The 25,398-nt window shown below is 40.7% G+C and overlaps 1 protein-coding gene across 1 annotated transcript in view; it reads left to right on the forward strand.

The window, feature by feature from the left end:
- Positions 1-25,398, forward strand: part of ESR1 (estrogen receptor 1) — a 499,107-nt gene that overhangs the window by 355,247 nt on the left and 118,462 nt on the right. Inside the window, exon 4 of the mRNA XM_077283086.1 lies at positions 13,533-13,649. Coding sequence (XP_077139201.1) covers positions 13,533-13,649 — 117 coding nt within the window. The remainder of the gene's footprint in view (positions 1-13,532; positions 13,650-25,398) is intronic.

Here is a 25,398-nt window from a genome sequence, read left to right on the forward strand (position 1 = left end):
GTCCAGGCCCATCTGAAGTTTGCCATCTGGATGATCCACAGGAGGCATGGGAGTAGATTTTGTGGTCAGATGAGGCCAAAATAGAACTTTTTGGTACCAACTCCACTAGCCATGTTTAGAGGAAGAAGAACAATGAGTATAACCTCAAGAACACTGTCCCATCCGTGAAGCTTGGTGGCGGAAACATTATACTTTGGGGGTGTGTGAAGATCTGAGGTTGTGGGTTATAAAAATCACCTAGGCAGGTTAACAATGCAACTATTTTTTATTCCATACATCCATGGTTGTACAACAAATCCAGGTAAATGTTCAAAATGCAATGTCCTCAATACACAAGATCCCTTAGCTGGGGCCGATAGTCCCACTGCCCAGGTATCAGGCGATACTCACTGTCTCCCAACTTTTGATTGTCCCACAGATTTCGTATCTCCCACCAGTACAGTCTGTAGTCCCAGTCCAGGCTCCTCCAAACGACAAATATCACAACCTTAGTCCATATATCCAGGAGCAACAATTCTTAAGACAATGATAAATCCTGATTCAGATCCCTCAAACGTAGAAGGAGGATCCGGCCCAGCAAGCAACCGGTCTCCAAAACTCTATAGACCATCCATCCCAGCTTGGATCTTCTCCCTTCGAAGTCACTGCAACAATTGCCTGATTCAACCCATGTGCTTTTTTCTTCCTCCCCATTAAACATTTTCCTGTAGCTCACAGAGTGAAGCATATTCCATCACCTGGGACTGCATGTGAGACCCCCTGGGGTGACGGCTCCCCTGCGTCTAGGCTGAAAGAACAACGGATTGAGATACAGAGCGGATTGATATGATGATTGCTTTACATGTACCTTTAGCAATCTATTGTCTGGCCTTAAATTTACATAAGATCTAGCCTGCTCGTCTTCCTCTGTTTACTGTCACTGAATGTAAACATTGATCCTGAGGATGAACTGACAAGAAAGCAAATCACTAATAAAATACAGCAAGAAAATATCTAATAAAACATAACAATATTGACGGAACCGATGCTGCGTGCTCAAAAAGTCTCTATCTCTTAGAGCTGTGGACTCCGCTCTGTGTCCATTTGTCCTAGAGTCTTTAGCAAGTGGCTATCTCCTAACAGGGTGCATTTCTGCAAAGGCATCAGGACGACTGCACCATATTGAAGGGAGGATGGATGGGGCCATGTATCGTGAGATTTTGGCCAACAACCTCCTTCCCCTCAGTAAGAGCATTGAAGATGGGTCATGGCTGGGTCTTTCAGCATAACAATGACCCAAAGTACACAGCCAGGATAACTAAGGAGCGTAAGAAATATTTGAAGGTTCCTAGAGTGGCTTAGCCAGTCTCCAGACCTGAACCCAATAGAAAATCTTTGGAGGGAGCTGAAACTTAATGTTGCCCGAAACCTGAAAGATCTGGAAAATATCTGTATGGAGGAGTGGGCCAAAATTCCTGCCTCAGTGTGTGTGCAAATTTGGCCAAGAACTACAGGAAATGTCTGACCTCTGTAATGTAAACAAAGGTTTCTCTATAAAATATTAAGTTCTATTTCTCTATTGTATCAAATACATATTTAGTGCCATAAAATGCAAATTAATTATATAAAAATCAAACATTGTGATTTTTGGGATTTTTTTAATATTCTGTCTCTCACATTTGAGGTGCCTACGATAAAAATTGCAGACCACTCCATTCTTTGTAGGTGGCAAAACTTGCAAAATCAGCAGTATATCAAATACTCATTTTCCCCAATGTGTGTATATATATATATATATATATATATATATATATATATATATATATATATACAGTACCTTGCGAAAGTATTCGGCCCCCCTGGGACTTTTCAACCTTTTCCTACATATCATGCTTCAAACATAAAGATACCAAATATAAATTTTTGGTGAAGAATCAACAGCAAGTGGAACACAATTGGGAAGTTGAACAAAATGTATTGGTTATTTTAAATTCTTGTGGAAATATATATGTGTGTGTGTGTACAGTAAAAATTAATTTGCGCTAATGCCACCATAATAAAAGTGTATTGTTAAACAGTTAAACATTGCACTCATTATATAGTGTAATGTAAATTTTCGTTCCAAGGGAGGGTGAATTTTAATTTTAATATAACATGTGAAGACACAGCATTGTATCTTAATTAGCCAGATGACTATTTTCAGCAAGCCAGGAAGAATAGATTGTTATCTATATGTTGACTTTTGAATTTAAGCATTTCTTTCTGGTTAGTCAAGAAAACAGACATATGCATGTGTAAGCCTGTAATATTGACATTTGATATACAGTTGTGCTCAAAAGTTTACATACCCCTACAGAATTTTTGCTTTCTTGGACTTTTTTTCAGAGAATATGAATGACACCAAAACTTTTTCTCCACTCTCGGTTAGTTGTTGGATAAAGCCATTTATTCTCAAACTACTGTGTTTTCTCTTTTTAAATCATAATGACAACCCAAAACATCCAAATGACCCTGATCAAAAGTTCTCATACCCTGGTGATTTTGGCCTGATAACATGTACAGAAGTTGACACACGTGGGTTTGAATGGCTACTAAAGGTAACATCCTCACCTGTGACCTGTTTGCTTGTAATCATCGTGTGTGCATAAAAGCTGAGTGAGTTTCTGGGATCCAGACAGACTCTTGCATCTTTCATCCAGAAATGTCAGTTGTGAGTCATGGGGAAAGCAAAAGAACTGTCAACAGATCTACGGGAGGTAGTGAACTGTATTAAACAGGAAAGGGATACAACAAGATATCCAAGGAATTGATAATGCCAGTCAGCAGCGTTCAAACTGTGATTAAGAAATGGAAAATCAGGAGCTCTCTAAAACAAAACCATGGTCAGGTAGACCAACAAAAAGTTCGTCCACAACTGCCAGTATAAATGTTCGGGATGCAAAGAAAAACCCACAAATAACATCAGCTGAAATACTGCACTCTCTGAAAAGTAGTGGTGTGGTTGTTTCAAGATGCACAATAAGGAGGCACTTGAAGAAAAATGGGCTGGATGGTTGAGTAGCCAGAAGAAAGAGATTACAGCGCAAATGCCACAAAGTATCTTGCCTGCAATACGCAGGGTAATTTGGAGTGATGAGACCAAAATTGAACTTTTGGCCACAACCATAAACGTTACATTTGGAGAGCGGTCAACAAGGCCTATGATAAAAGGAACACCATTCCTACTGTAAAGCATGGAGGTGGATCACTGATGCTTTTGGAATGCGTGAGCTACAAAGGCACAGGAAACTTGGTCAAAGTTGAAGGAAAGATGAATGCAGCATGTTATCAGCAAATACTGCTGCGCATGGGACGCATTTGGATGTTCCAACATGAAAATGTTCCAAAACACTAGGCCAAGTCGACCTGTCATTGGCTACAGCAGAATAAAGTGAAGGTTCTGGAGTGGCCATCTCAGTCTCCTGACCTCAATTTCATTGAGCCACTCTGGGGAGATCACAAGCATGCAGTTCATACAAGACAGCCCAGGAATTTACAGGAACTGGAGGCTTTTTGCCAAGAAGAGTGGGCAGCTTTACCATTTGAGAAAATAAATAACCTCATCCACAACTACCACAAAAGACTTCAAGCTGTCATTGATATAATAATAATAGGGGGCAATACACAGTATTAAGAAATGGAGTATATAAACTTTTGATCAGGGTCATCAGGGTCAGGGATGTTTTGGGTTGTCATGATTTAAAAAGAGAAAACACAGTAGTTTGACAATAAATGCCTTCACCCAACCACTAACCATAAGTGGAAAAAAAACTTTTGGTGTTATTATACATATTCTCTGTAAAAAGGCCAAGAAAGCAAAAATTCTGCCAGGGTATGTAAACTTTTGAGCACAACTGTAACATAGCATGCTCTTATCCTTGATGACTAGTGATGTTACACTGGATACACAATGTAATAGCAGAAGCAGAGTGAAAGAAAATATTTTTAATTTTTTTTACATTTTGCCTCTTCGATGTGGAAATATTCACAATAAAAATATTTGGCACTTAATGAGTTCTTTTGTTAAGTCCATGTGGGAGTTATTAGATACTTCTCACTTGAAAGCATGCACTTCTTCTCCCTTTATGAGTTGCTATCTGATAATACCCACTTGGACTTAACAATTGTTAACTCATTTGGTGCCAAATAATTTGATTGCTAATATCTCCGTTTCAAAGAGGCAAAATAAAAATAAAATAATTTTATACTGCTCTGTAGCCTCTATTACATCAAGTCAAGTGTCCCGTTTAACATGAATAACTTGATAAAAGGTCCTCTTTGAAGACTATGAAAAACAAGTAGTAAATTAGATGGACAAGCAGGTAATTGATTATTGAGGCATTAGTCTGAGCCCTGCATCTCTATATATCTAGACATTTACCTTTGAAGGGAACAAGAAAATTCTTCTTAGATCACATAATCATTGAACCACATAAATGCATGTTTTCTCAAACATATTGGGAAATAATCATTCAGTAGCTGACGTGGTTTTGAACCATCTTTTACCATCTTATTTATTTTCCACACATATATGGCACCATTAATTCAACGTCGCTTTACAAAGGTCACATCACTGTCCCTGCTTAGACTCACACTCCCTTGTCAGTATCCCTTTGGAGCATGGGAGGAAACTGAGGTACCTGGATGAAACCGACACAAACATGTCTGATTCAAAACAGAAAGACATCCAAAAAATTATAGCAAAATTAAAAAAAGACTGCCTGAAAATGTATGGTAATTTAAGATAAAGCTATAAAATGTAACTTTTTTGATATGCAATAGTCATATTTTCCATATAAATGTATACACTTCTGCAATAAGAACTGTAGAGTTCTTCTTTTAATGATCTGCCCATAGAGTATGAAAAAGACGAGGGATAATCCAGTTAGTTTTATATTGTAAATGTGTGTTAAACATTATTGTTACTCATTGCTTGCTACTCTCCCATGGACCCTCTTTTTGATCTGTTTATAGCCTACAAATTGTGAGAGTTCTCCTAGCATAAGACTAGTTAAGTTTTTGTCATGCAGATGTGGGATTGATCTGGTGCCAGAGTTTTAAAAGTTATGTGATTTATAAAAATCAGATAAAAAAGTAGAAGGGGAATATTGCAGTTCTTGCCAAGTTGTAAGGAAAAAAAGATTAGAATCAGCCATGTGACTCTGGTGGACTTTTTCTTTTAATTTACTTCAGTTTTTATTTTTAAGGGGTTTATCCAGGACTATTTTTTTCTTATGAGTCTAAAGACATATAGGCATGGAGTTCCTAACTACCTGCCTATTGTGCTCCGCGCTGATCTCTGTTGGTTCAGAGAGGTCACGGACCAATCCTGCCGGCAATTCTGTGGCTTCTGGTGACATCACATTGACACAGTCATGGCCGCTCTGCTCTGTTCATGGGGCATGACTGTGATTGCCATGCTGACTGACAGCAGGCTCCCCATTGCACTGTGGGGACACAGATGTCAATCAGCATGATGCTGGCAGTTACAATTAACATCAATAAATGAGACCGGAAGACAAAAAACTGCTCTGTTGATGTGAAGCACCAGAATTGCCAGAAGGCGAGGTTTGGAAAGCTTCTCAATCTGACAAAACTGTACAAATAGTAATAGATAGCTCACAGTTTACTATTTTACTATTTTAGTACACGGTTTGGTGTTTGCTCACCACTTTTCAAGAGCAAAAACATTTTTGCTCTTTCTTCGACAAAGCTATGGGACAAGAATTCATAGTGTAAAGTGAACGTAGTGTAAAATAGTAGTTCTTAGAAAGCCGAGCTATATTTTCAGTGCTTCCATTTTAGGGTACATACTGTATAATGCATTGAATAACTTTTAATATTTATTTTAGAGAAGGGGGCACATGATGGTGGTGGCCTCCATTTATTAGGCCGGTTTCACACTTGCGTTTGTAGCAGCTGCGGAGGGCTGCGGACTTCCTCCGTGAAGCCCCGCCCTCCACCGCTAGCTCCGCCTATTTCTGCATGCGGCCGGCATGCGGCCTGTGTACCTATATTTAACATTAGGTACGCAGGTCGTGCCGCAGTATGCGGATGCTTCCGCATGCGTCGTTTTGACAATGCGGAGACCAGCGTAGGACGCAGCTTGTAGCAATTTTTTTTCCCGCATCGTCAAAACGACGCATGCGGCAGCATCCGCATACTGCGGCAGCATCCGCATACTGCGGCACAACCTGCGTACCTAATGTTAAATATAGGTACACAGGCCGCATGCCAGCCGCATGCAGAAATAGGCGGAGCTAGCGGCGGAGGGTGGGGCTTCACAGAGGAAGTCCGCAGCCCTCCGCAGCTGCTACAAACGCAAGTGTGAAAGTAGCCTTAGTCAATTTGCACTTTCCTCCAAAAAAGCTCAGGTTCATCAGTGACCCTGGCAAATAAAAAGGAGAAAAAGGTTAGAAAAATTTATGAAATCCTGGATGGTGTTAAACGAGACTGTGATAAGGAATAGCACATACCAATATACAGTGGTTGATATCTGTTCTACTGACGTGTTCTGCAGAACATACAGCATCTGAAAGAAGTATTGAACACGTCACCAATTTTCTAAATAAATATATTTCTAAAGATGCTAACGACATGAAATTCTCACCAGATGTCGGTAACAACCCATCCATTCCATCCAGGCAAAGAAATTAAACCATGGTTATGCATAAGTTATATGCAATAATAAGAAATGACACAGGGAACAATTATTGAACACATGAAGAAAGAGAGGTGCAAAAAACCATGGAAAGTCATGACACAAGCTGAAATATTTCAGTAATAAGAAAGCAATACTGCCACTTAGTGAAAAATAATATCAGCTGGTTCAACTGATGACCTATAAAAAGCTATCTCATTGCCAAGGTGCCAGACCAGAAACATCTCATGATGGGTTAAACCACTGTGCTGTCTCAAGATCTTTGCAACCTTATTGTCGCAAAGCATACTGATGGCATTGACAGAAGAATTTCTAAAGCTCTGGAGGTTCCAGCAAGCACTGTTGGGGCCATTATCTAGAAGTGGAAAGAACATCATTACATCATAAACCGGTCATGGCCAGGTGCTCCATGCAAGATTTCAAACAGATGAATGAAAAGAATTATCAGATGTGTTGTCCAAGAGCCAATGACTGCATGAGGAAAGCTGGAATCTTCAGGTAAAATTGTTTCAAAGAAAACTATAAGTAATGCACTCAACCTCCATGGCTTGTATGCACGCTCACCAAGCAAAACTTCATTGATGAAGAAAAACTATGTCCAAGTGCATTTTGACAGGGTCACTGGCACAGTGTACGAGGGGAGATATGTGTCACTGGGCATGTTGGTGTCAGTGGTATGAAACCAGGATATTTTTCCTCCAGCACACTAAGTGTTAGGATGGTTAAAGTAAGCTGTATGTATCGGCTGGTTTTATGTGAGCACTCACAGAGTGGGTGGGAGAGTGCTCACCATATCTACTAGCAGGACCTGCGGTGATGTCACAATCATGTGATCATCACATGGTCCTGGTTAAATACCTGGACATGTGAGACAGTCTGGGTGGTGTCTTGGGAGAGGAAGTACTCGAAAATAGCTCCAAGGAGAAGTGGAGGACATTGCCTGGTGCCTGCAGGTTGAGACCTGCAGAGTCAAGCACTCTGTTACTCTTTATAATTTTTGTTTTTTTCCTTAAGCCAGAAAGGCTCTGTTTGTTTTGTGAACCCTGCCCTGGTGTATGCTGACTCCAATAAACCAGCAGGTGTTTCACCACTAAAGGGTTCCATGTATAACTGAAGAAGCAGCTGAGCATGTGAGGGGTTGACACGCTCAGCTGCTTCTTCAGGTAAACACGGAACTCTTTAGTAGGAAGGTGAGAGATCAGCCTAAAACTACATGGGGGAATGATCTCTAGGCAGCTGGGACCACAGTCACCAAGAAAACCATTGGTAACACATTACACCGTAAAGTGCCTGCAAGGTTCCCCTGCTCAAGAAGGCACATGTGGCCCATCTTATGTTTGCCAATGAACACCTATATGATTCTGTGAGTGATTGGGAGAAGGTGTTGTGGTCACCTGAGACAAAAATTGAGGTCTTTGGCATTAACTCGACTCGCCGTGTTTGGAGGAAGAGAAATGCTGCCTATGACCCAAAGAACACCATCCCCACTAACAGGCCTTGAGGTAGAAACATTATGTTTTGGGAGTGTTTCACAGGTCACAGGACATCGCATCAATGAGAGACTGGATGTAGCCATGTACTGTAAAATCCTGAGTGACAACCTCCTTCCTTCCATAGGACATTAAAAATGGGTTGTGGCTGTGTCTCCCAGTAAGACAATGACCCAAAACCTTGCAGCCAAGGCAACAAAGTAGTGGCTCAAAAAGAAGCACCTTTAAGTCATAGAGAGGCCTAGCCAGTCTCCAGACCTTAATCCCATAGAAAACTTATTGAGGGTGTTGAAGATCCAAGTTGCCAAGCAACAGCCTCAAAATCTTAATGATTTTGAGATGATCTGCAAAGAGGAGTGGACCAAAATTCCTCCTGACATGTGTGCAAACCTCATCAACTACAAAAACTTTTGACTGCTGTGCTTGCCAACAAGGGTTTTGCCACCAAGTATTAAGTCTTGTGTGCCAGAGGGATCAAATACTTATTTCTCACTGCAAAATGCAAATAAATTTGTATAATTTATACAATGTGATTTTCTGGATTTTATTTTTTATATTTTATCTCTCAATGTTAAAATGAACCTACCATTAAAATTATTCATGTCTTTGTCAGTGGGCAAACTTACAAAATCAGCAAAGAATCAAATAATTATTTCCTTCGCTGTATGTACCAGTAAACCTAATAATACTCACTTGGACCATTCCCATGTAACACATAACAGTGCAGGCATTAGGTAGTTCAACAGCAATTATAAGAGAGTTAATTGGTGCATTATAGATTCATCATGATGGAGCACTGATCACAAGTTTGCTCCTATGTATGTCCAATCTATAGTATACTTCCAGATAGTTTGCAGCTTCCATCTTAAAATTTTAAGTGGTGCCATGTCTGTGATCTATGCTGGACTCATCTGAGATTGACCTGTTGAGTTCCTGACCCCCTGATAAAAGTAATTATGGTAAAATTAAGAGGGTATTCTCATTTTACACATTCATAGCATATCCACAACCTCTTAATTTACATTAGATGCAGCACAAGGGAGGACAATGGTTGAGGAGATCCTCTATTCTGTGTATCCCAGAGGTGACACTGGCATTAACTACACATGTGCTGCATATTCTTTAGATATGCCATCAATTTATAGATGAGAATGCACAAGTCCAATAGCTTGTAGGTAACGTCCTCTCTGAGTGTAAACGTTCTGCATCCTTTAGCATAGATTCATATGACGATGTTTCCTGGCAACTGCAGAGTCTCCTTTTGAGAAATCTTTGGCTCCTTACTTCTGCAATCCACACCCTCTATAATAACATGAGTGAATTGAGATCCTACACCAAAAAAGTAAATAATATAAATTACTGAGCAAACTCAGCCACAGAAATCCCCCTCTAGAACAGACTTCTACATTTATTTGACTCGCCCTGTCCAGTTGCAACATGAGAATTGTCTTGTTTCAGGCTCGCAGTGTGGATAGAAAGGTCCCAGATTGTTCGACTCACCTAATTAGATTAAAGCAACTTAACTGCCAGAAATCTGCATCACTTCCTATAGAAGTATATATTAATGGGATTTTTTATCTAGTCATGTCAAAGAGAAGTTCTTAAGCTAGAACACTTACCAACTTACAGAATGAAAAGACTGAGAGTTTGGTAATGCACTAAGCCCTCCTAAGACTGTTCACAATGAGGGCACAGAGCTGCAACCATAAGAGGGGTACATAGTCTGTGGGAGGATGGACAATGCTGAACTCTTCACATACAGGACTTTGTGTGCTCCACAACCTTGGACAACCTCTTTAATAACATGTAACACAAACTCTTTAATTTGAAACTTTATAAAAGTCAAACCATACAGGAATGGGTAATAATTAGAGAAGAGCGAATCGATTCACAGGGTCATGGTCCAGTGTCCACATCAGTATTCCATAGCCCCCTGTCGGGGGCCCTGCGATCCACTTCCTACCTGCTGAAATCTCAAGTATCTCTCCTGATTTGTTGGCCTGTTGCAACATTATTGATGCTGTGTGACACACATCATCATCTAATCATAAGAGGCGCTGGGGATGCCTGCAGGTAGAGAACGGTTCGCAAGCTCCAGCCCAATGCCCATGCAATACTGATGTGTCGGCTGAGCCAAGGTATTGCAAATTGATTTGCTCATCTCATTGCTTTATAATATGTATTGCCCTTCTCATATTGGGAATTGGCTCCACAAAATCATGGCATGTGTTCTCAAGGTAGCTGGGGGCTTGCTGAATAGGGATGCCATTTTGGTCCTCCTATGAAGCTCAGCCTGTGAGTGGACTCCATAGAGTAACATCTTTTCAATTATCCTGTATGTTGCAATAAGGTTTTATTGCAGTTTATAAGTATAAGCAATAGAATGTCCCTTTTGAAAAAAAAAATGAATATAAAAACAAAATAAATAAATATTGAATCAATAAAATTCAAAGAAATGAATACAAAACGTACTTAAACATGTTTGATGTAGCTGCAGCCACTCTATCAAAATATTAAATGATTTAGCGCTCAGTATACTCCATATACATAGTATAAAGAAAAATAAATCCAGAAGTGCATTTTCAGTAGCCACAACACTGCAAAATAATGCAATAAGAAGTAATGAAATCATCATATGTACCCCTACCATATGGTATGAATAAAAAAGTCAGCTTACCGTACAAAGCATAACCTCATCAATGTAAAAATGAAAATGTTATGGGTCTCGAATAACAGTAACACCATCACATTTTTTTGCATTACTTGAATAAAAAAATATACAAGTTTGGTATTGATGCAATCACACATACCTGCAGAATCATACTACCAGGTCATTTTTTTTACTACACAATGAACACCATAAAAACAAAACTCAAAAAATAAGTAAGATTGCATTTTTTGAAAAATTGTATAGCAATTTTTCCTATTTTTTAGTAAATTGAATGGTAAGATGGCTGTTGTCATTCAAAACTGGAACTTACTCTATAAGAAAGAAACTCCAACAATGACGCTTCAATAGAATAACTTTTAAACAAACAAATAAATTTTATTATTGCAATAAATATAAAAGAAACCTCAGGGGTTTTATAAAAACATAAATGAAAACTAATGGGGAGGAACAAAATGCAGGAAAAAGTTGTGGGTATGGCTTTAAAGTGGCAAAATATATAGTATATATAAGAGGTACAGAATTTTATTACATGAAGTGCAAGTGCACATATACATTTATATACAGTACAGACCAAAAGTTTGAACACACCTTCTCATTTAAAGATTTTTCTGTATTTTCATGACTATGAAAATTGTACATTCACACTGAAGGCATCAAAACCATGAATTAACACATGTGTAATTATATACTTAACAAAAAAGTGTGAAACAACTGAAAATATGTCTTATATTCTAGGTTCTTCAAAGTAGCCACCTTTTGCTTTGATGACTGCTTTGGAAACTCTTGGCATTCTCTTGATGAGCTTCAAGGGATAGTCACCAGAAATGGTTTTCACTTCACAGGTGTGCCCTGTCAGGTTTAATAAGTGGGATTTCTTGCCTTATAAATGGGGTTGGGACCATCAGTTGTATTGTGCAGAAGTCTGGTAGAAGTCTGGTGGATACACAGCTGATAGTCCTACTGAATAGACTGTTAGAATTTGTATTATGGCAAGAAAAAAGCAGCTAAGTAAAGAAAAACGAGTGACCATCATTACTTTAAGAAATGAAGGTCAGTCAGTCCGAAAAATTGGGAAAACTTTGAAAGTGTCCCCAAGTGCAGTGGCAAAAACCATCAAGCGCTACAAAGAAACTGGCTCATATGTGGACCGCCCCAGGAAAGGAAGACCAAGAGTCACCTCTGCTTCTGAGGATAAGTTTATCCGAGTCACCAGCCTCAGAAATCGCAGGTTAACAGCAGCTCAGATTAGAGACCAGGTCAATGCCACAGAGTTCTAGCAGCAGACACATCTCTACAACAACTGTTAAGAGGAGACTTTGTGCAGCAGGCCTTCATGGTAAAATAGCTGCTAGGAAACCACTGCTAAGGACAGGCAACAAGCAGAAGAGACTTGTTTGGGCTAAAGAACACAAGTAATGGACATTAGACCAGTGGAAATCTGTGCTTTGGTCTGGTGAGTCCAAATTTGAGATCTTTGGTTCCAACCACCGTGTCTTTGTGCGACACAGAAAGGTGAACGGATGGACTCTACATGCCTGGTTCCCACCATGAAGCATGGAGGAGGAGGTGTGATGGTGTGGGGGTGCTTTGCTGGTGACACTGTTGGGGATTTATTCAAAATTGAAGGCATACTGAACCAGCATGGCTACCACAGCATCTTGCAGTGGCATGCTATTCCATTCGATTTGTGTTTAGTTAGACCATCATTTATTTTTCAACAGGACAATGACCCCAAACACACCTCCAGGCTATGTAAGGGCTATTTGACCAAGAAAGAGATTGATGGGGTGCTACGCCAGATGACCTCGCCTCCACAGTCACCAGACCTGAACCCAATCGAGATGGTTTGGGATGAGCTGAACCGCAGAGTGAAGGCAAAGTGGCCAATAAGTGATAAGCATCTCTGGGAACTCCTTCAAGATTGTTGGAAGACCATTCCCGGTGACTACCTCTTGAAGCTCATCAAGAGAATGCCAAGAGTGTGCAAAGCAGTCATCAAAGCAAAAGGTGTCTACTTTGAAGAACCTAGAATATAAGACATATTTTCAGTTGTTTCACACTTTTTTGTTAAGTATATAATTCCACATGTGTTATTTCATAGTTTTGATGCCTTCAGTGTGAATGTACAATTTTCATAGTCATGAAAACACAGAAAAATCTTTAAATGAGGTGTGCTCAAACTTTTGGTCTGTACTGTATAATATAGCATAAATAAACATGCATACAAATGCTATCAAGATAACCACCACACCATATAGTGTAAGCAAAGCAATTTTAGTAATAAATAAATAAATATATGCATAATAAGAGTAAGATGGTATGGTATCCAGAATACACCATGGGCAGAGTGAAAAAATTCACATAGCATACAATGAAAACAGACCCAAGTATGCAAGCAGTGATAATAATTACCCAGTGAGAGCCACAAGCCAGGGACCCACCACACCCGATGAGCGTTTCGCTGTGGAAAGAGGAAAAAAAAGTTAGGGTTCTTAACAGAAATGGAGGAAAACACGGACGTGCAAAAGCACAAAATTATTAAGTGGGAATAAAGTTAAGTAAAAAAAATCTAATTTCTAAAAGCTCAAAGAAAATGTCTAATGTGTTAATTTGTCTTTCTAAAGTTTTTCATACAACAAGGTTGTCAAAGCAATCAAAACAAGCCCATTGAAATATGTATACTTTTTTGCAGGCCATAATGACTACATGTGTCCTGCAACCAATCAGTGCACCATTGACAAGAACAGGAGAAAGAGCTGTCAAGCCTGTCGTCTTCGCAAATGCTATGAAGTGGGCATGATGAAAGGGGGTAGGTACTAAGTGCACCAAGAGATGAATATGCTGAATGTAAAACATATCTTGCTTTATTCCAAAGTAACCTACAATGTAAAAAAACCTGAGTTTGTCCATAAGTGCCTGCAACCTGTATGCTCTCCGATCACTAAATTGAAATTTAAAGGCAATCTATGCACATAGTAAATTAGCCTTCATTTCATGCCATTGTGTCTTGAAAAGTTGGCACAAAATGTAAGATACCTAAGATGACTTTTGTAACACAATCTAGTAAGTGTAATCATTTTGTAATGTAATAGACTTTTTCACTTTTCTTATCTTTAAATTTTATATCAAAGCTTCTTTCTGTTTGGTTTTCACATATTTTTTGTTAGTTTGGTAAGACATTTAAAACACTATCATTTTTGGAAATGAGACAAAACCTCACTCTGAAACAGAAGAACCAAAACAACGGAAATTAAGAATCCATAAAAAATGCTACATAGGAAAACAACAATGGGCAGCACGGTGGCTCAGTGGATAGCACTGCAGCCTTGCAGCGCTGGAGTACTGGGTTCAGATCCCACCAAGAACAACATCTGCAAGGAGTTTGTATGTTCTCCCTGTGTTTGCGTGGGTTTCTTCCGGGTACTCTGGTGTCCTTCCACATTCCAAAGACATACTGATAGGGAATATAGATTGTGAGCCCCATCAGGGACAGTGAGGATAATGTCTGTAAAGTGCTACGGAATATGATAGTGATATATAAGCAAAGCATAATAAACAATATTTGGGGTTGAACAGGAGAACCCCTTTTTAAATCTGATAGAAAATGCACTTTAACCCTATCCTGACATATGATGGACATATGTCGGATCCCCCCACTTGATGCTGGCTCAGCTTGCATCTTTCCTGGCAGATGTTGGTTGTGTTACACAGCCATCATCTGCCTCTAACATCAGAGAGTGGAGCAGGGCACTACCCACTGCTGTTACTGCCTTACATTTTCCATGTGATGTTTGGCACCTCTGTGATATGATCGGGGGTGCTGGTGAATTGTCATGGTAGATGGAGGCCTGATCGAGACTCCAATACCTATCATGACAATGCTTTTATGAAGATCAGGCTGTGAATGGGGCTAACAGGAGAACTCAGATTTTGTTATATACTGCAATACTGTGGTATGTAACATTAGCGATCAGACAATTGCAGGTTCAAGTCCCATAGAGAGGAAAAAAAATACAGCAATAAACATTGTTTAAAAAAATATAAAATAATATTAAAAGGTGAGTTACTCCCACCCCGTTTTAAAACATAAAATTTGAATAACCTGATAAAGACTTTTTTGGCCATTGCAACACAGCAAAAAAAATGCAATAAGAAGTAATCAAAATGTCATATTAACCCCAATGTGGGATCAATAAAAACATCAGCTCACCACAAAAAAAAATCCATCACACAGATCCATTGACATAAAAATGTTACAAGTCTCCGAAAATTGCGACACAAGAAAAACTTTACTTTTACAAATTTCCAAATTCTTTGTCAGCACTTTCAATAAAAAAAACACCTATCTGAATTTTGCATCACCATAATTGGACTGAAAAATCAAATTTACAGTTAATGCTTACAGTACAATGAAGGCCGTAAAAATAAAACCCTTTTTTTGCACAATTTCACCGTACTAGCATTTTTTTCTCATTTCCTAGTGCAATGCATGGCAATATGAATGGACTTATTTAAAATTACAAGCAAAAAACAAGCTCTCATATGGCTATATACAGTAGATGAAAAAAAGTAATGGCTCTTGGAAGGCAGGGAGGAAAAAACAAAAATACAAAAACATAAAATCGCATCTTCGGTAAATCGGAGCATCACATTATGGTGCACATAATACACACAATCTGTAATTAAAGTTGCTTTAGAGTAGGATTTTTAGTTACATGAACGTGTGTAGTTTTAATAAAATGCAAAGAAAATATATAATTGTAGTTATTATCACACAATGATTTATGATAATCTATGATTTTTGTAACAGCATTTTCTGTGGTTGAGTTACTAAGCATTTAAAAAATCTCGCTGGGCATTTACTTTGTTATCACCCACCTACACAAATATGAAAAAAACCCTTGCATATTTCCAAATCCTAGAGAATCGTAATCCATGGGAACTGTTTTCTAGTTCTACGAATATACAAGTGAAATTCAACCCAAAAAGTTTTCACTTTCAGTAGTAGACAGTTAGTACGACTAAGCTAAATGCATGCTGAAGAGAGCTTTAAGCCTATTGGCCCTTAGTGTGTTATATGAGCCCAGAAAGTTTATAAACCACTGATTTTGATGAATCAGTGGATGGTGTTGCCCTTATTAGATTAGCAGCTGATATACAACATGATGGACAATCACTTTATATTTCTTAAAAAACCGTGAAAAATTGATGTCACAATAGCCCAATTTTAAGCTGTTTTAGAGAAAATATTACATTCCTAAATCATATCCTTACCTCTTAAAGTGGTTGTCTCATGACTGATTTTCAGGAGTGTGCTGCTCCCAAGCCTCCCGACTTCCTGCTGCAAGGGGCAATGTTCTTATAAATGACTGACAATTCAGCATCATTGTTGCCCCACTGTTCTGAACCATATGTCCTTTGATGATGCAAATGGAGGTAGTTTTTCCTCTCCAGTAGGGGTGAGCGGACCCGTCGATGTTCGGTTCGGGTATTAGAACTGTACCCGAATTTGAACCAGAACCCAAACTCCATTAAAAAGAATGGGGACCCGAACGTTTGAGCTGGAAAATATTCTCTCTCTCCTCCCAGACTTTCCCCGGAACTCCAAACATTGTGACTGACTTCCGTAAGGAGTCCAGGTTCGGCGTTTAGCAATGGACACTAACTGTCCGGTACGAACCTGGAACTTTTACGCTCAGGTTTTCTCTTCTCTACTCTCCAGCATTGGTGAAGCGCAAGAGTCACTGAAGCTTCAGAGCAGCTCATTAAACTTGCCGGACCGCTTATGAAGACTTTCACCTCAACAATGAGCAATAAACAATATAATTAGAAATTGTCGAGAATGGAGAGGGTTTTTTCAAGGAGATGTGAATTGCAAAGTTGCTTTTCTTTAACATATTTTTCTATTTTAATCATTAAAATAAATCTGTAACAAGGTTTATGCTACCATATCTGAGAGCAGCATGGTGTAGGGTCAAATACCCTGAATCCAGCAATTTATCACTTACTTTACTGGGTGCTGCAGTTGACTAAAAACTATTTTATCTGCTGCAGATCTACCAGTTCTCTGAATGCTGAGTTCTGTGTAACCCCGTCTACCTCACTGCTTGGCAGCTTTTTGTGTACACTGTGCATAGGCAGAAAGCTGCCAGTCAGTGATGGGATGTGGTTGCACTACTTGGCAGCAGGCCACGTAGTTCCCTAGTGATAATTTTCTGCTGAGAAAACAATGAGTTTATAAAAACTACACTAAGCAGAACAGTGATACCTTAGGGTCTCTGTCCCTACATTCTGCTGTCCTCAGATTAGGTAGCAAAAACGTGGTGACTGATACCCTTTAAAGAACTTGAGAACAACAATTTAAATACGTTCCATGCATGATTATCAAAACCCAAAGTAAGCCAAAGACAAAGTACTGCTATGAATAAGGCCAAACAATTAAACTCATAAATAGTCTTGGTCAAAGATCCTTTATGTATAGGGCTACAGAGCACCTCTTTTTTTCATCATTACTACACTTGCTGCACTGATTAGCAAAGCCAGGCAGTGCTATTCATTCAATGAGAGCAGTAACTGACTGACACATTCTGTCTGGACATCCCCTTCTCTTCATGTCCGATGAATTGGACTGATGCTTCTTACTGAGTAAATACGGCAAGATATGGCATTCGAGTTACCCTATTAATAAACATTGGATTACCCTGACCTTAGGCTCTTGGGTTTACACGGTTAAGGCAAGAAATATTCAGGCATTTCTATATTTGATTAGGAGTAGTGTTCCGTTGAAAAATATCTTCTAAGTGAGGGGTGAAGGATGGATCACACACAGGCAGAATGAGCTTACAGCAAAGCAGATGTTTAAGTGGAAGAACAAAACATTCCAGACATATACTAACACAGAATCCTCTCTAGATTTACCACAAGCAATGTTTTCTCCAGAGGATTGATTTCCCATGAGGGGCATACAGGAAGTTCTTAATATGTTGAAAATGTTGGGAAACTATAGTTATTTCTTATAATATGAAGCTTGCCTTATACCTCCCATCTTCAGATTTCGATAGCTATGTCTCAATTGTTCTTCTCACCATGCCTAACTTTTTTTTGATAAATGCAAAAATGGAGACCAGTGATTTTTCCCCTTGGCTGACTGAAGCTCCAGCATTGCCAGTAATGTGTCTTCTTCAAAATAATGTTACATGTCAGTTGAGAGAGAAACCATGGCTCATTCTTCGCATAATAAAACATGATATATCGCATGTAATCCCACTTCAACACTCATCACAGTGTGCAAGCAAGTGGCACTGATTCAAAATGCCAATCTATGGCAGGGAGTTAACGCTTGGCACTTATGTCCTCTTATCTAAATTTGCCTAAACTGCTATCTGCTATGGCATTTACTTTTTGAAGTCTTTGACCAGGCAGATGGCAGAAATAAATGGAAGCAAGGTAATTCCTCACATAGTTCTCAATGATCATAATTTTACTTTCACCTTCGCCAGAAATAAAGTCCAGCTAAAAAAATTGACGATAACACTTCCAAACTTGCAAGGATGGGACAAGCTCCATAGGTGCCTGCAATCTCCGAACTTCAGAGTAATAATAACAGATTGATAATCATTTTAATTCTTTCCTACTCCTCATGAGATCACATGTTTTCAGCATGTAAGGACAAGTCAGATTTACAGGGAAAATGGTAGCACCCAATTTCTAATTTATTCATGTGTTCCAAAGGAAAAACAGAATTCTATAAAGTGTTACGGAATTGTTATTTCATTGGAGAATATAAGTCTTTACTAAACCAGGCATATCAAAAAATAGCAAAAAAAGGAAGAGATGCTTACCTGCCTAGGCCTCCGAACAAATGCATTATCAGGATGCAGTGGACCCATGTGGTTAAGATGGCGGCTACACAGGTGCATTTGTTCGGAGGCCTAGGCAGGTAAGCACCTCTGCCTTTTTTTGCTATTTTTTGGAATTTTTGGAGGATCTTTAAATCCTTTTCTGTGCTAGCTTTGGTTAAACCAGGCATATCAGCAAATCCAGTATTAAACAAATCCCCTCCCTTCTTAGGCCACGTGCACATGTTGAGTTTTTGGTGAGTTTTTTACCTCAGTATTCAAAACCAGGAGTGGGTGATAAATACAGAAGTGGTGATGTGTTTCTATTATACTTTTCCTCTCACTGTTCCACTCCTGGCATTAGCTTACATATACTGAGGTAAAAAACTTACTAAATACTCAACGATACCCCTTCGATAAAGCAGGTATGCAAAACGCGCATCAGGGGCTGCAAGGGGGGTGACAGCGGTCCAGTCCTACCATAGGTAAGCAGGAATGACCTCTTATGGCAGCTCACACTGTTGACCCACACTATGCACTTTTTAACTAGCTATATCTATCATCTGGTGCTACATAGATATACACTCTAATGACTCTGCGGCTCTGCTTCCCAAGGTCTTATTCTGACCTCCACCCTCTCCTTGCCTACCTCCATGTCTCCTCCACATGTCTTCATAATTTGTTATGTGTCTTCTGTTTTAACATGTTTGCATATTTTGTATCAATAACATGTATTTAATTTATATTAATTCCTGGTGCTTTATGGCTTACTCCATTTTTCTCTTAGTCTTACAATATTATTCGGAGTACTGCACTTGTGTTATCATACCCCTTCCTTACATTGGGGGAGCTATACTCTAATATGCTCTCAGCCCTAATACAGAATTGTGCTTTTTGATTACTGTTTTACTATGCACATAACCTTCTAGTGTTCCACACGTTACTGCTCATTCAAGTACATGTCAACACAGGCTGCTTAAGACATGAAACCCAGAGGATTGTGTTAACCCCAAAGACATGCTTCAGTAAACTGTAATATGATTATCATTCTACATGCATAAAATTTCCTGCAATGAGCAATGAATATAATACTTGGCCGTATACCGCTGGTTTCCTACTTGTGGCTTTCCAGTTTTTGCGATACTACATCTGCCAGCATGCGAAAGTTGAAGAGTCTCAAGATGGTGTCCACAAGTATATACAGTACATCTGTGTTTCTAGACTTGTGAACTGTGCTTAGTACCGAGGAATAGTAGAAAGTTATCCAGCAGCAAGTCCAAGAGTGAAAAAAAAAAGTTTAAAAAAATAATTTACTCATGTTAAAAAATGCAAGGAAATTTCCTATGGGGCCTACTTTATGCATTTCGAACAATGATGTGTTCTTACTAGAGATGAGCGGTGTTCGAGTCAAACTGTTCGCCAATTTCAAATTCGAGCTGTTTTGGGTGGTGTTCGAGTCGTTCGACGAACCCGAACAATTTGCTTAAAATTTGGCTGTTCGAGTTTCTGTTCGATAACTGTTCGTTCACCAAAAGCCCAGCTTGATTTGCACATTAAAACTGTTTATCATTGTTAATGGACTGTTTCAGTGTATATTGGGCAGGGGATAGATCTGTGCTGAAATAACGCCGATCTCCATTTTTTTTTTTCTTTCCCGCATTTACAGAGGGGTGGTGCAGTCTCTCAGCCTATCAGCAGTGCACACACACACAGCAATGTGCATGTGATGCACACAAGCAAGGGCATGTGTCATTGGCTGTGTATGTCACATGTCCTTGCCCTATAAGAACCAGCCATTTGCCCCGTCGCCACCATTTCCTCACTGCTGCAGCTTAGTGTTTGACGGCACCGCTGCTGCTGTGGGCGCTTTACAGACTAAGAGTGTTTTTTTGGAGTGAATTGTCAGAGAGATAGGTTTAGGGAGTCGGGACTAGTTGTAATATCAGCCCTTTTCAGGGTAGGTTACAGCAGTTCATAGCACTGTTTGCCAGGCAGCTCTGAGCCAGTGCTGTGCAAGTGTTTGTCACAGCATTTGGTGTATTCTAGCTCAGCCAATCCTTTTGGGCTAGCAGCATTGTCTGATAGTCATCTGAGTAGCCCGTCTGTGAAGCTAGCTACACCGCCTGTGTATCTCAATTTTTACTGCATCTAACCCAGTAAATCGTTTTGGGGTTTTGGGCTTAGTAGCAGTGTCTGCATGTCAGCAGAGTAACCCGCCTGTGAAACTAACTACACCACCTGTGTATCTCTATTTTCACTGCATCTAATCCAGTTAATAGTTTATGGCCTAGGAGCAGTGTCTGCACGTCAGCAGAGTAGCCCGCCTGTGAAACAAACTATACCGCCTGTGTATCTCAATTTTACTGCATCTAATCCAGGTAATAGTTTTGGGCCTAGGAGCAGTGTCTGCACTCTCCGACAAGGCCTGGTGAAATACGTTATGACGTATAGCCTGGGCCAATAAGCTCAAGAGGTGGGGAAAATCACACTGCAGGAGTGGTCTCAGATCAGGGACCTATGCACCCTTCTGCACAGTTTTGAAATAGCAACGAAGATGTTTAGTGCTAACGATGCCATTATCAGCATGACCATTCCGGTGATTTACATGCTGGAGCACACCTTACACAGTGTTCAGAGTCAGGTGGTGGAACAAGAGGAGGAGGAGGAACAGGAGTCGTATACGGAAGGGACCATATCTCCAAGGTCAAGAAGGTTGGCAGCATCAAGGCAGCTGGCATTGGAGGCTGGAGGAGAGGGATTACCTTGGGCGCATGGTAGCAGCCAAACTGTTGAGGAAGGTGCAGGAGGCGAGGAAGAATGGAGGACGAACTTCCGCTGGGCATGGAAGACTCATCAGATGAGGGAGACCTTGATCAAATTTCTGTTGTGCGAGGTTGGGGGGAGAGGGCAGACGAAGGAAGCATGATTCTCACCTCTGTTATGATCTGGTGACCTTGGAACCACATGAAACTTTCTCTGGAGACGGTGAAACCTGTACTGACCGCAATCCTGAACTAACACCGCAACTAGAAGTAGCCGTGGGGTGTGCCTAACACTCCCTAGACACCTCGACATAGCCGGAGGACTAAATACCCCTATAGATGGAAATGGGAATGCTATCTTGCCTCAGAGCAGACCCCCAAAGGATAGGCAGCCCCCCACAAATAATGACTGTGAGTAGGAGAAGAATAGACACACGCAGGTAGAAAACAGGATTTAGCAGAAGAGGCCCCTCTAGCTAAATAGGAAAGGATAGGACAGATAACTAGGCGGTCAGTATTAAAACCCTTCCAAAAATATCCACAGCAGATAATACAAAAAGTTCCACAATCTAACTAAAGACATGGAATGTATATCTGCCACTCCAGAGAATCCAGCAAGACTGAGAAAATACTGACACAATCTAAGCTGGACAAGAAAACACAAAGAATAGCACTGAATTGTGAAGCACACAACATGTGTGCCACAGGGAAAAAGAACCAGACACGTATCTTTGCTGATTTGGCAGAAAGGCAGGAGGAACCAGGCAGAGGTCCTACACCTCCCAACAACAATTGACAACTGGCAAGGACTAATGAATCCTGCACGCCTAAATACCCCAGTCAGATCTGCAATCAGCAGATACACCTGACCAGGGCTGCAACTCAGGGGCAACTCCATTACCACCTACAACCACCGGAGGGAGCCCAAAAGCAGAATTCACAACAGTACCCCCCCCCCTTGAGGAGGGGTCACCGAACCCTCACCAGAGCCCCCAAGCCGATCAGGACGAGCCAGATGAAAAGCATGAACCAAATCAGCAGCATGGACATCAGAAGCAAAAACCCAAGAATTATCCTCCTGGCCATAACCCTTCCATTTGACAAGGTACTGAAGCCTTCGCCTCGAAAAACGAGAATCCAAAATCTTCTCAACCACATACTCCAACTCCCCATCAACCAACACGGGGGCCGGAGGATCAACAGAGGGAACAACGGGCACCACATATTTCCGCAATAAAGATCTATGGAAAACATTATGGATGGCAAAAGAGAAGGGCCAAATGAAAAGACACCAGATTGATAATCTCAGAAATCCTATAAGGACCAATAAACCGAGGCTTAAACTTAGGGGAAGAAACCTCCATAGGAACATGACGGGAAGACAACCAGACCAAATCCCCAACCCGAAGTTTCCAAAGTCTGATTAGTTCGCTCGGTCTGGCCATTTGTCTGAGGATGAAATGCGGAAGAAAAAGACAAATCAATGCCCAGCCTAGCACAAAAGGCCCTGGAAACCTCTGTCGGACACAATATTCTCCGGAATACCATGCAAAGGAACTACATGCTGAAAAAACAACGGAACCAAATCAGAAGAGGAAGGCAATTTAGGCAAAGGCACCAAATGAACCATCTTAGAAAACCGGTCACAAACCACCCAGATAACCGGCATCCTCTGGGAAACCGGAAGATCTGAAATAAAATCCATAGAAATATGCGTCCAGGGCCTCTCAGGGACCGGCAAAGGCAAAAGCAACCCACTAGCACGGGAACAACAAGGCTTGGCCCGCGCACAAGTCCCACAGGACTGCACAAAAGAACACACATCACGTGACAAAGAAGGCCACCAAAAGGACCTACCAACCAAATCTCTGGTACCAAAAATACCAGGATGGCCAGCCAACACAGAACAATGAATCTCAGAAATCACTCTACTAGTCCATCTATCAGGAACAAACAGTTTCCCCACTGGACAGCGGTCAGGTTTGTCAGCCTGAAATTCCTGCAGAACCCGTCGCAAATCAGGGGAAATGGCAGAAAGGACCACCCCTTCCTTCAGAATGTCGACCGGCTCAAATACCTCAGGAGAATCAGGCAAAAAACTCCTAGAGAGGGCATCAGCCTTAACATTCTTAGAACCCGGAAGATACGAGACCACAAAATCAAAACGGGAGAAAAACAGGGACCATCGAGACTGTCTAGGATTCAGCCGTTTGGCAGATTCGAGGTAAATCAGATTTTTATGATCGGTCAAGACCACAATACGGTGCTTGGTTCCCTCAAGCCAATGTCGCCATTCCTCAAATGCCCACTTCATAGCCAACAACTCCCAATTGCCGACATCATAATTGCGTTCAGCAGGCGAAAACTTACGGGAAAAGAAGGCACACGGTTTCATCAAGGAACCATCAGAATTCCTCTGAGACAAAATGGCCCCTGCCCCAATCTCAGAAGCGTCAACCTCAACCTGAAACGGAAGAGAAACATCTGGCTGACGCAACACCGGGGCAGAAGTAAATTGGCGTTTAAGCTCCTGAAAGGCAGAGACAGCCACAGGGGACCAATTCGTTACATCAGCGCCTTTCTTCGTCAAATTGGTCAGGGGTTTAACCACACTGGAGAAGTTAGCAATGAAACGGCGATAAAAATTAGCAAAGCCCAAAAATTTCTGAAGGCTCTTCACGGATGTGGGCTGAATCTAATCATGAATGGCCTGAACCTTAACCGGATCCATCTCTATAGATGAGGGAGAAAAAATGAAGCCCAAAAAAGAAACCTTCTGCACTCCAAAGAGACACTTAGACCCCTTCACAAACAAAGCATTATCATGAAGAATCTGAAATACCATCCTGACCTGTTTCACGAGACTCCCAATCATTGGAAAAAATTAAGATGTCATCCAAATATACAATCATGAATTTATCAAGATAATTCCGGAAGATATCATGCATGAAGGACTGAAAAACAGATGGAGCATTAGAGAGCCCGAATGGCATCACAAGGTATTCAAAATGGCCTTCCATTCGTCACCCTGCTTAATACGAACAAGATTATATGCCCCCCGAAGGTCAATTTTAGTAAACCAACTAGCCCCCTTAATCCTGGCAAACAAATCGGAAAGCAATGGTAAAGGGTATTGAAACTTGACCGTGATCTTATTCAAGAGGCGATAATCAATACAGGGTCTCAAGGAGCCATCCTTCTTAGCAACAAAAAAAAAACCCGCTCCCAACGGTGAAGAAGATGGCCGAATATGCCCTTTCTCCAAAGATTCCTTAACATAACTCCGCATGGCGGTATGTTCCGGCACCGACAGGTTGAAAAGTCGGCCCTTAGGAAACTTACAGCCTGGAATCAAGTCAATAGCACAATCACAGTCCCTATGCGGTGGAAGGGAACTGGACTTGGGCTCATCGAATACATCCTGAAAATCAGACAAAAACTCTGGAACTTCAGAAGAGGAGGAAGAGGAGATTGACATCACAGGAATGTCATTATGAACCCCCTGACAACCCCAACTAGTCACAGACATAGACTTCCAATCCAACACAGGATTATGTATCTGCAACCATGGAAAACCCAGCATAATAGCATCATGCAAATTATGCAACACCAGAAAATGACAATCTTCCTGATAGGCTGGCGCCATGCACATGGTCACCTGTGTCCAAAACTGGGGTTTATTTTTAGCCACAACACACCTCGCCACCCCAAGACAATATGGACTTGGTCCTCCTGGATGAGCAAGACACATAAGTGCCTTCTTGCTGCACTACCTGCAACATGACCCTTGGATTGTCAGAATCCGAAGTAATGCTGACTACTGGGTTTCCACACTCTTAGATCCCCGGTACAAAAGCAAATTTGGCGAAATAATTCCTGCCATAGAAAGGGATTCACGCATGCATGAGTATCAGCAGAGACTGTTACAGAATCTAACATCTGCTTTTCCACAAAGCAC

Source organism: Ranitomeya variabilis, chromosome 2 (genome assembly GCF_051348905.1).
Source record: "Ranitomeya variabilis isolate aRanVar5 chromosome 2, aRanVar5.hap1, whole genome shotgun sequence".
NCBI classification, from domain to species: Eukaryota; Metazoa; Chordata; class Amphibia; order Anura; family Dendrobatidae; genus Ranitomeya; species Ranitomeya variabilis.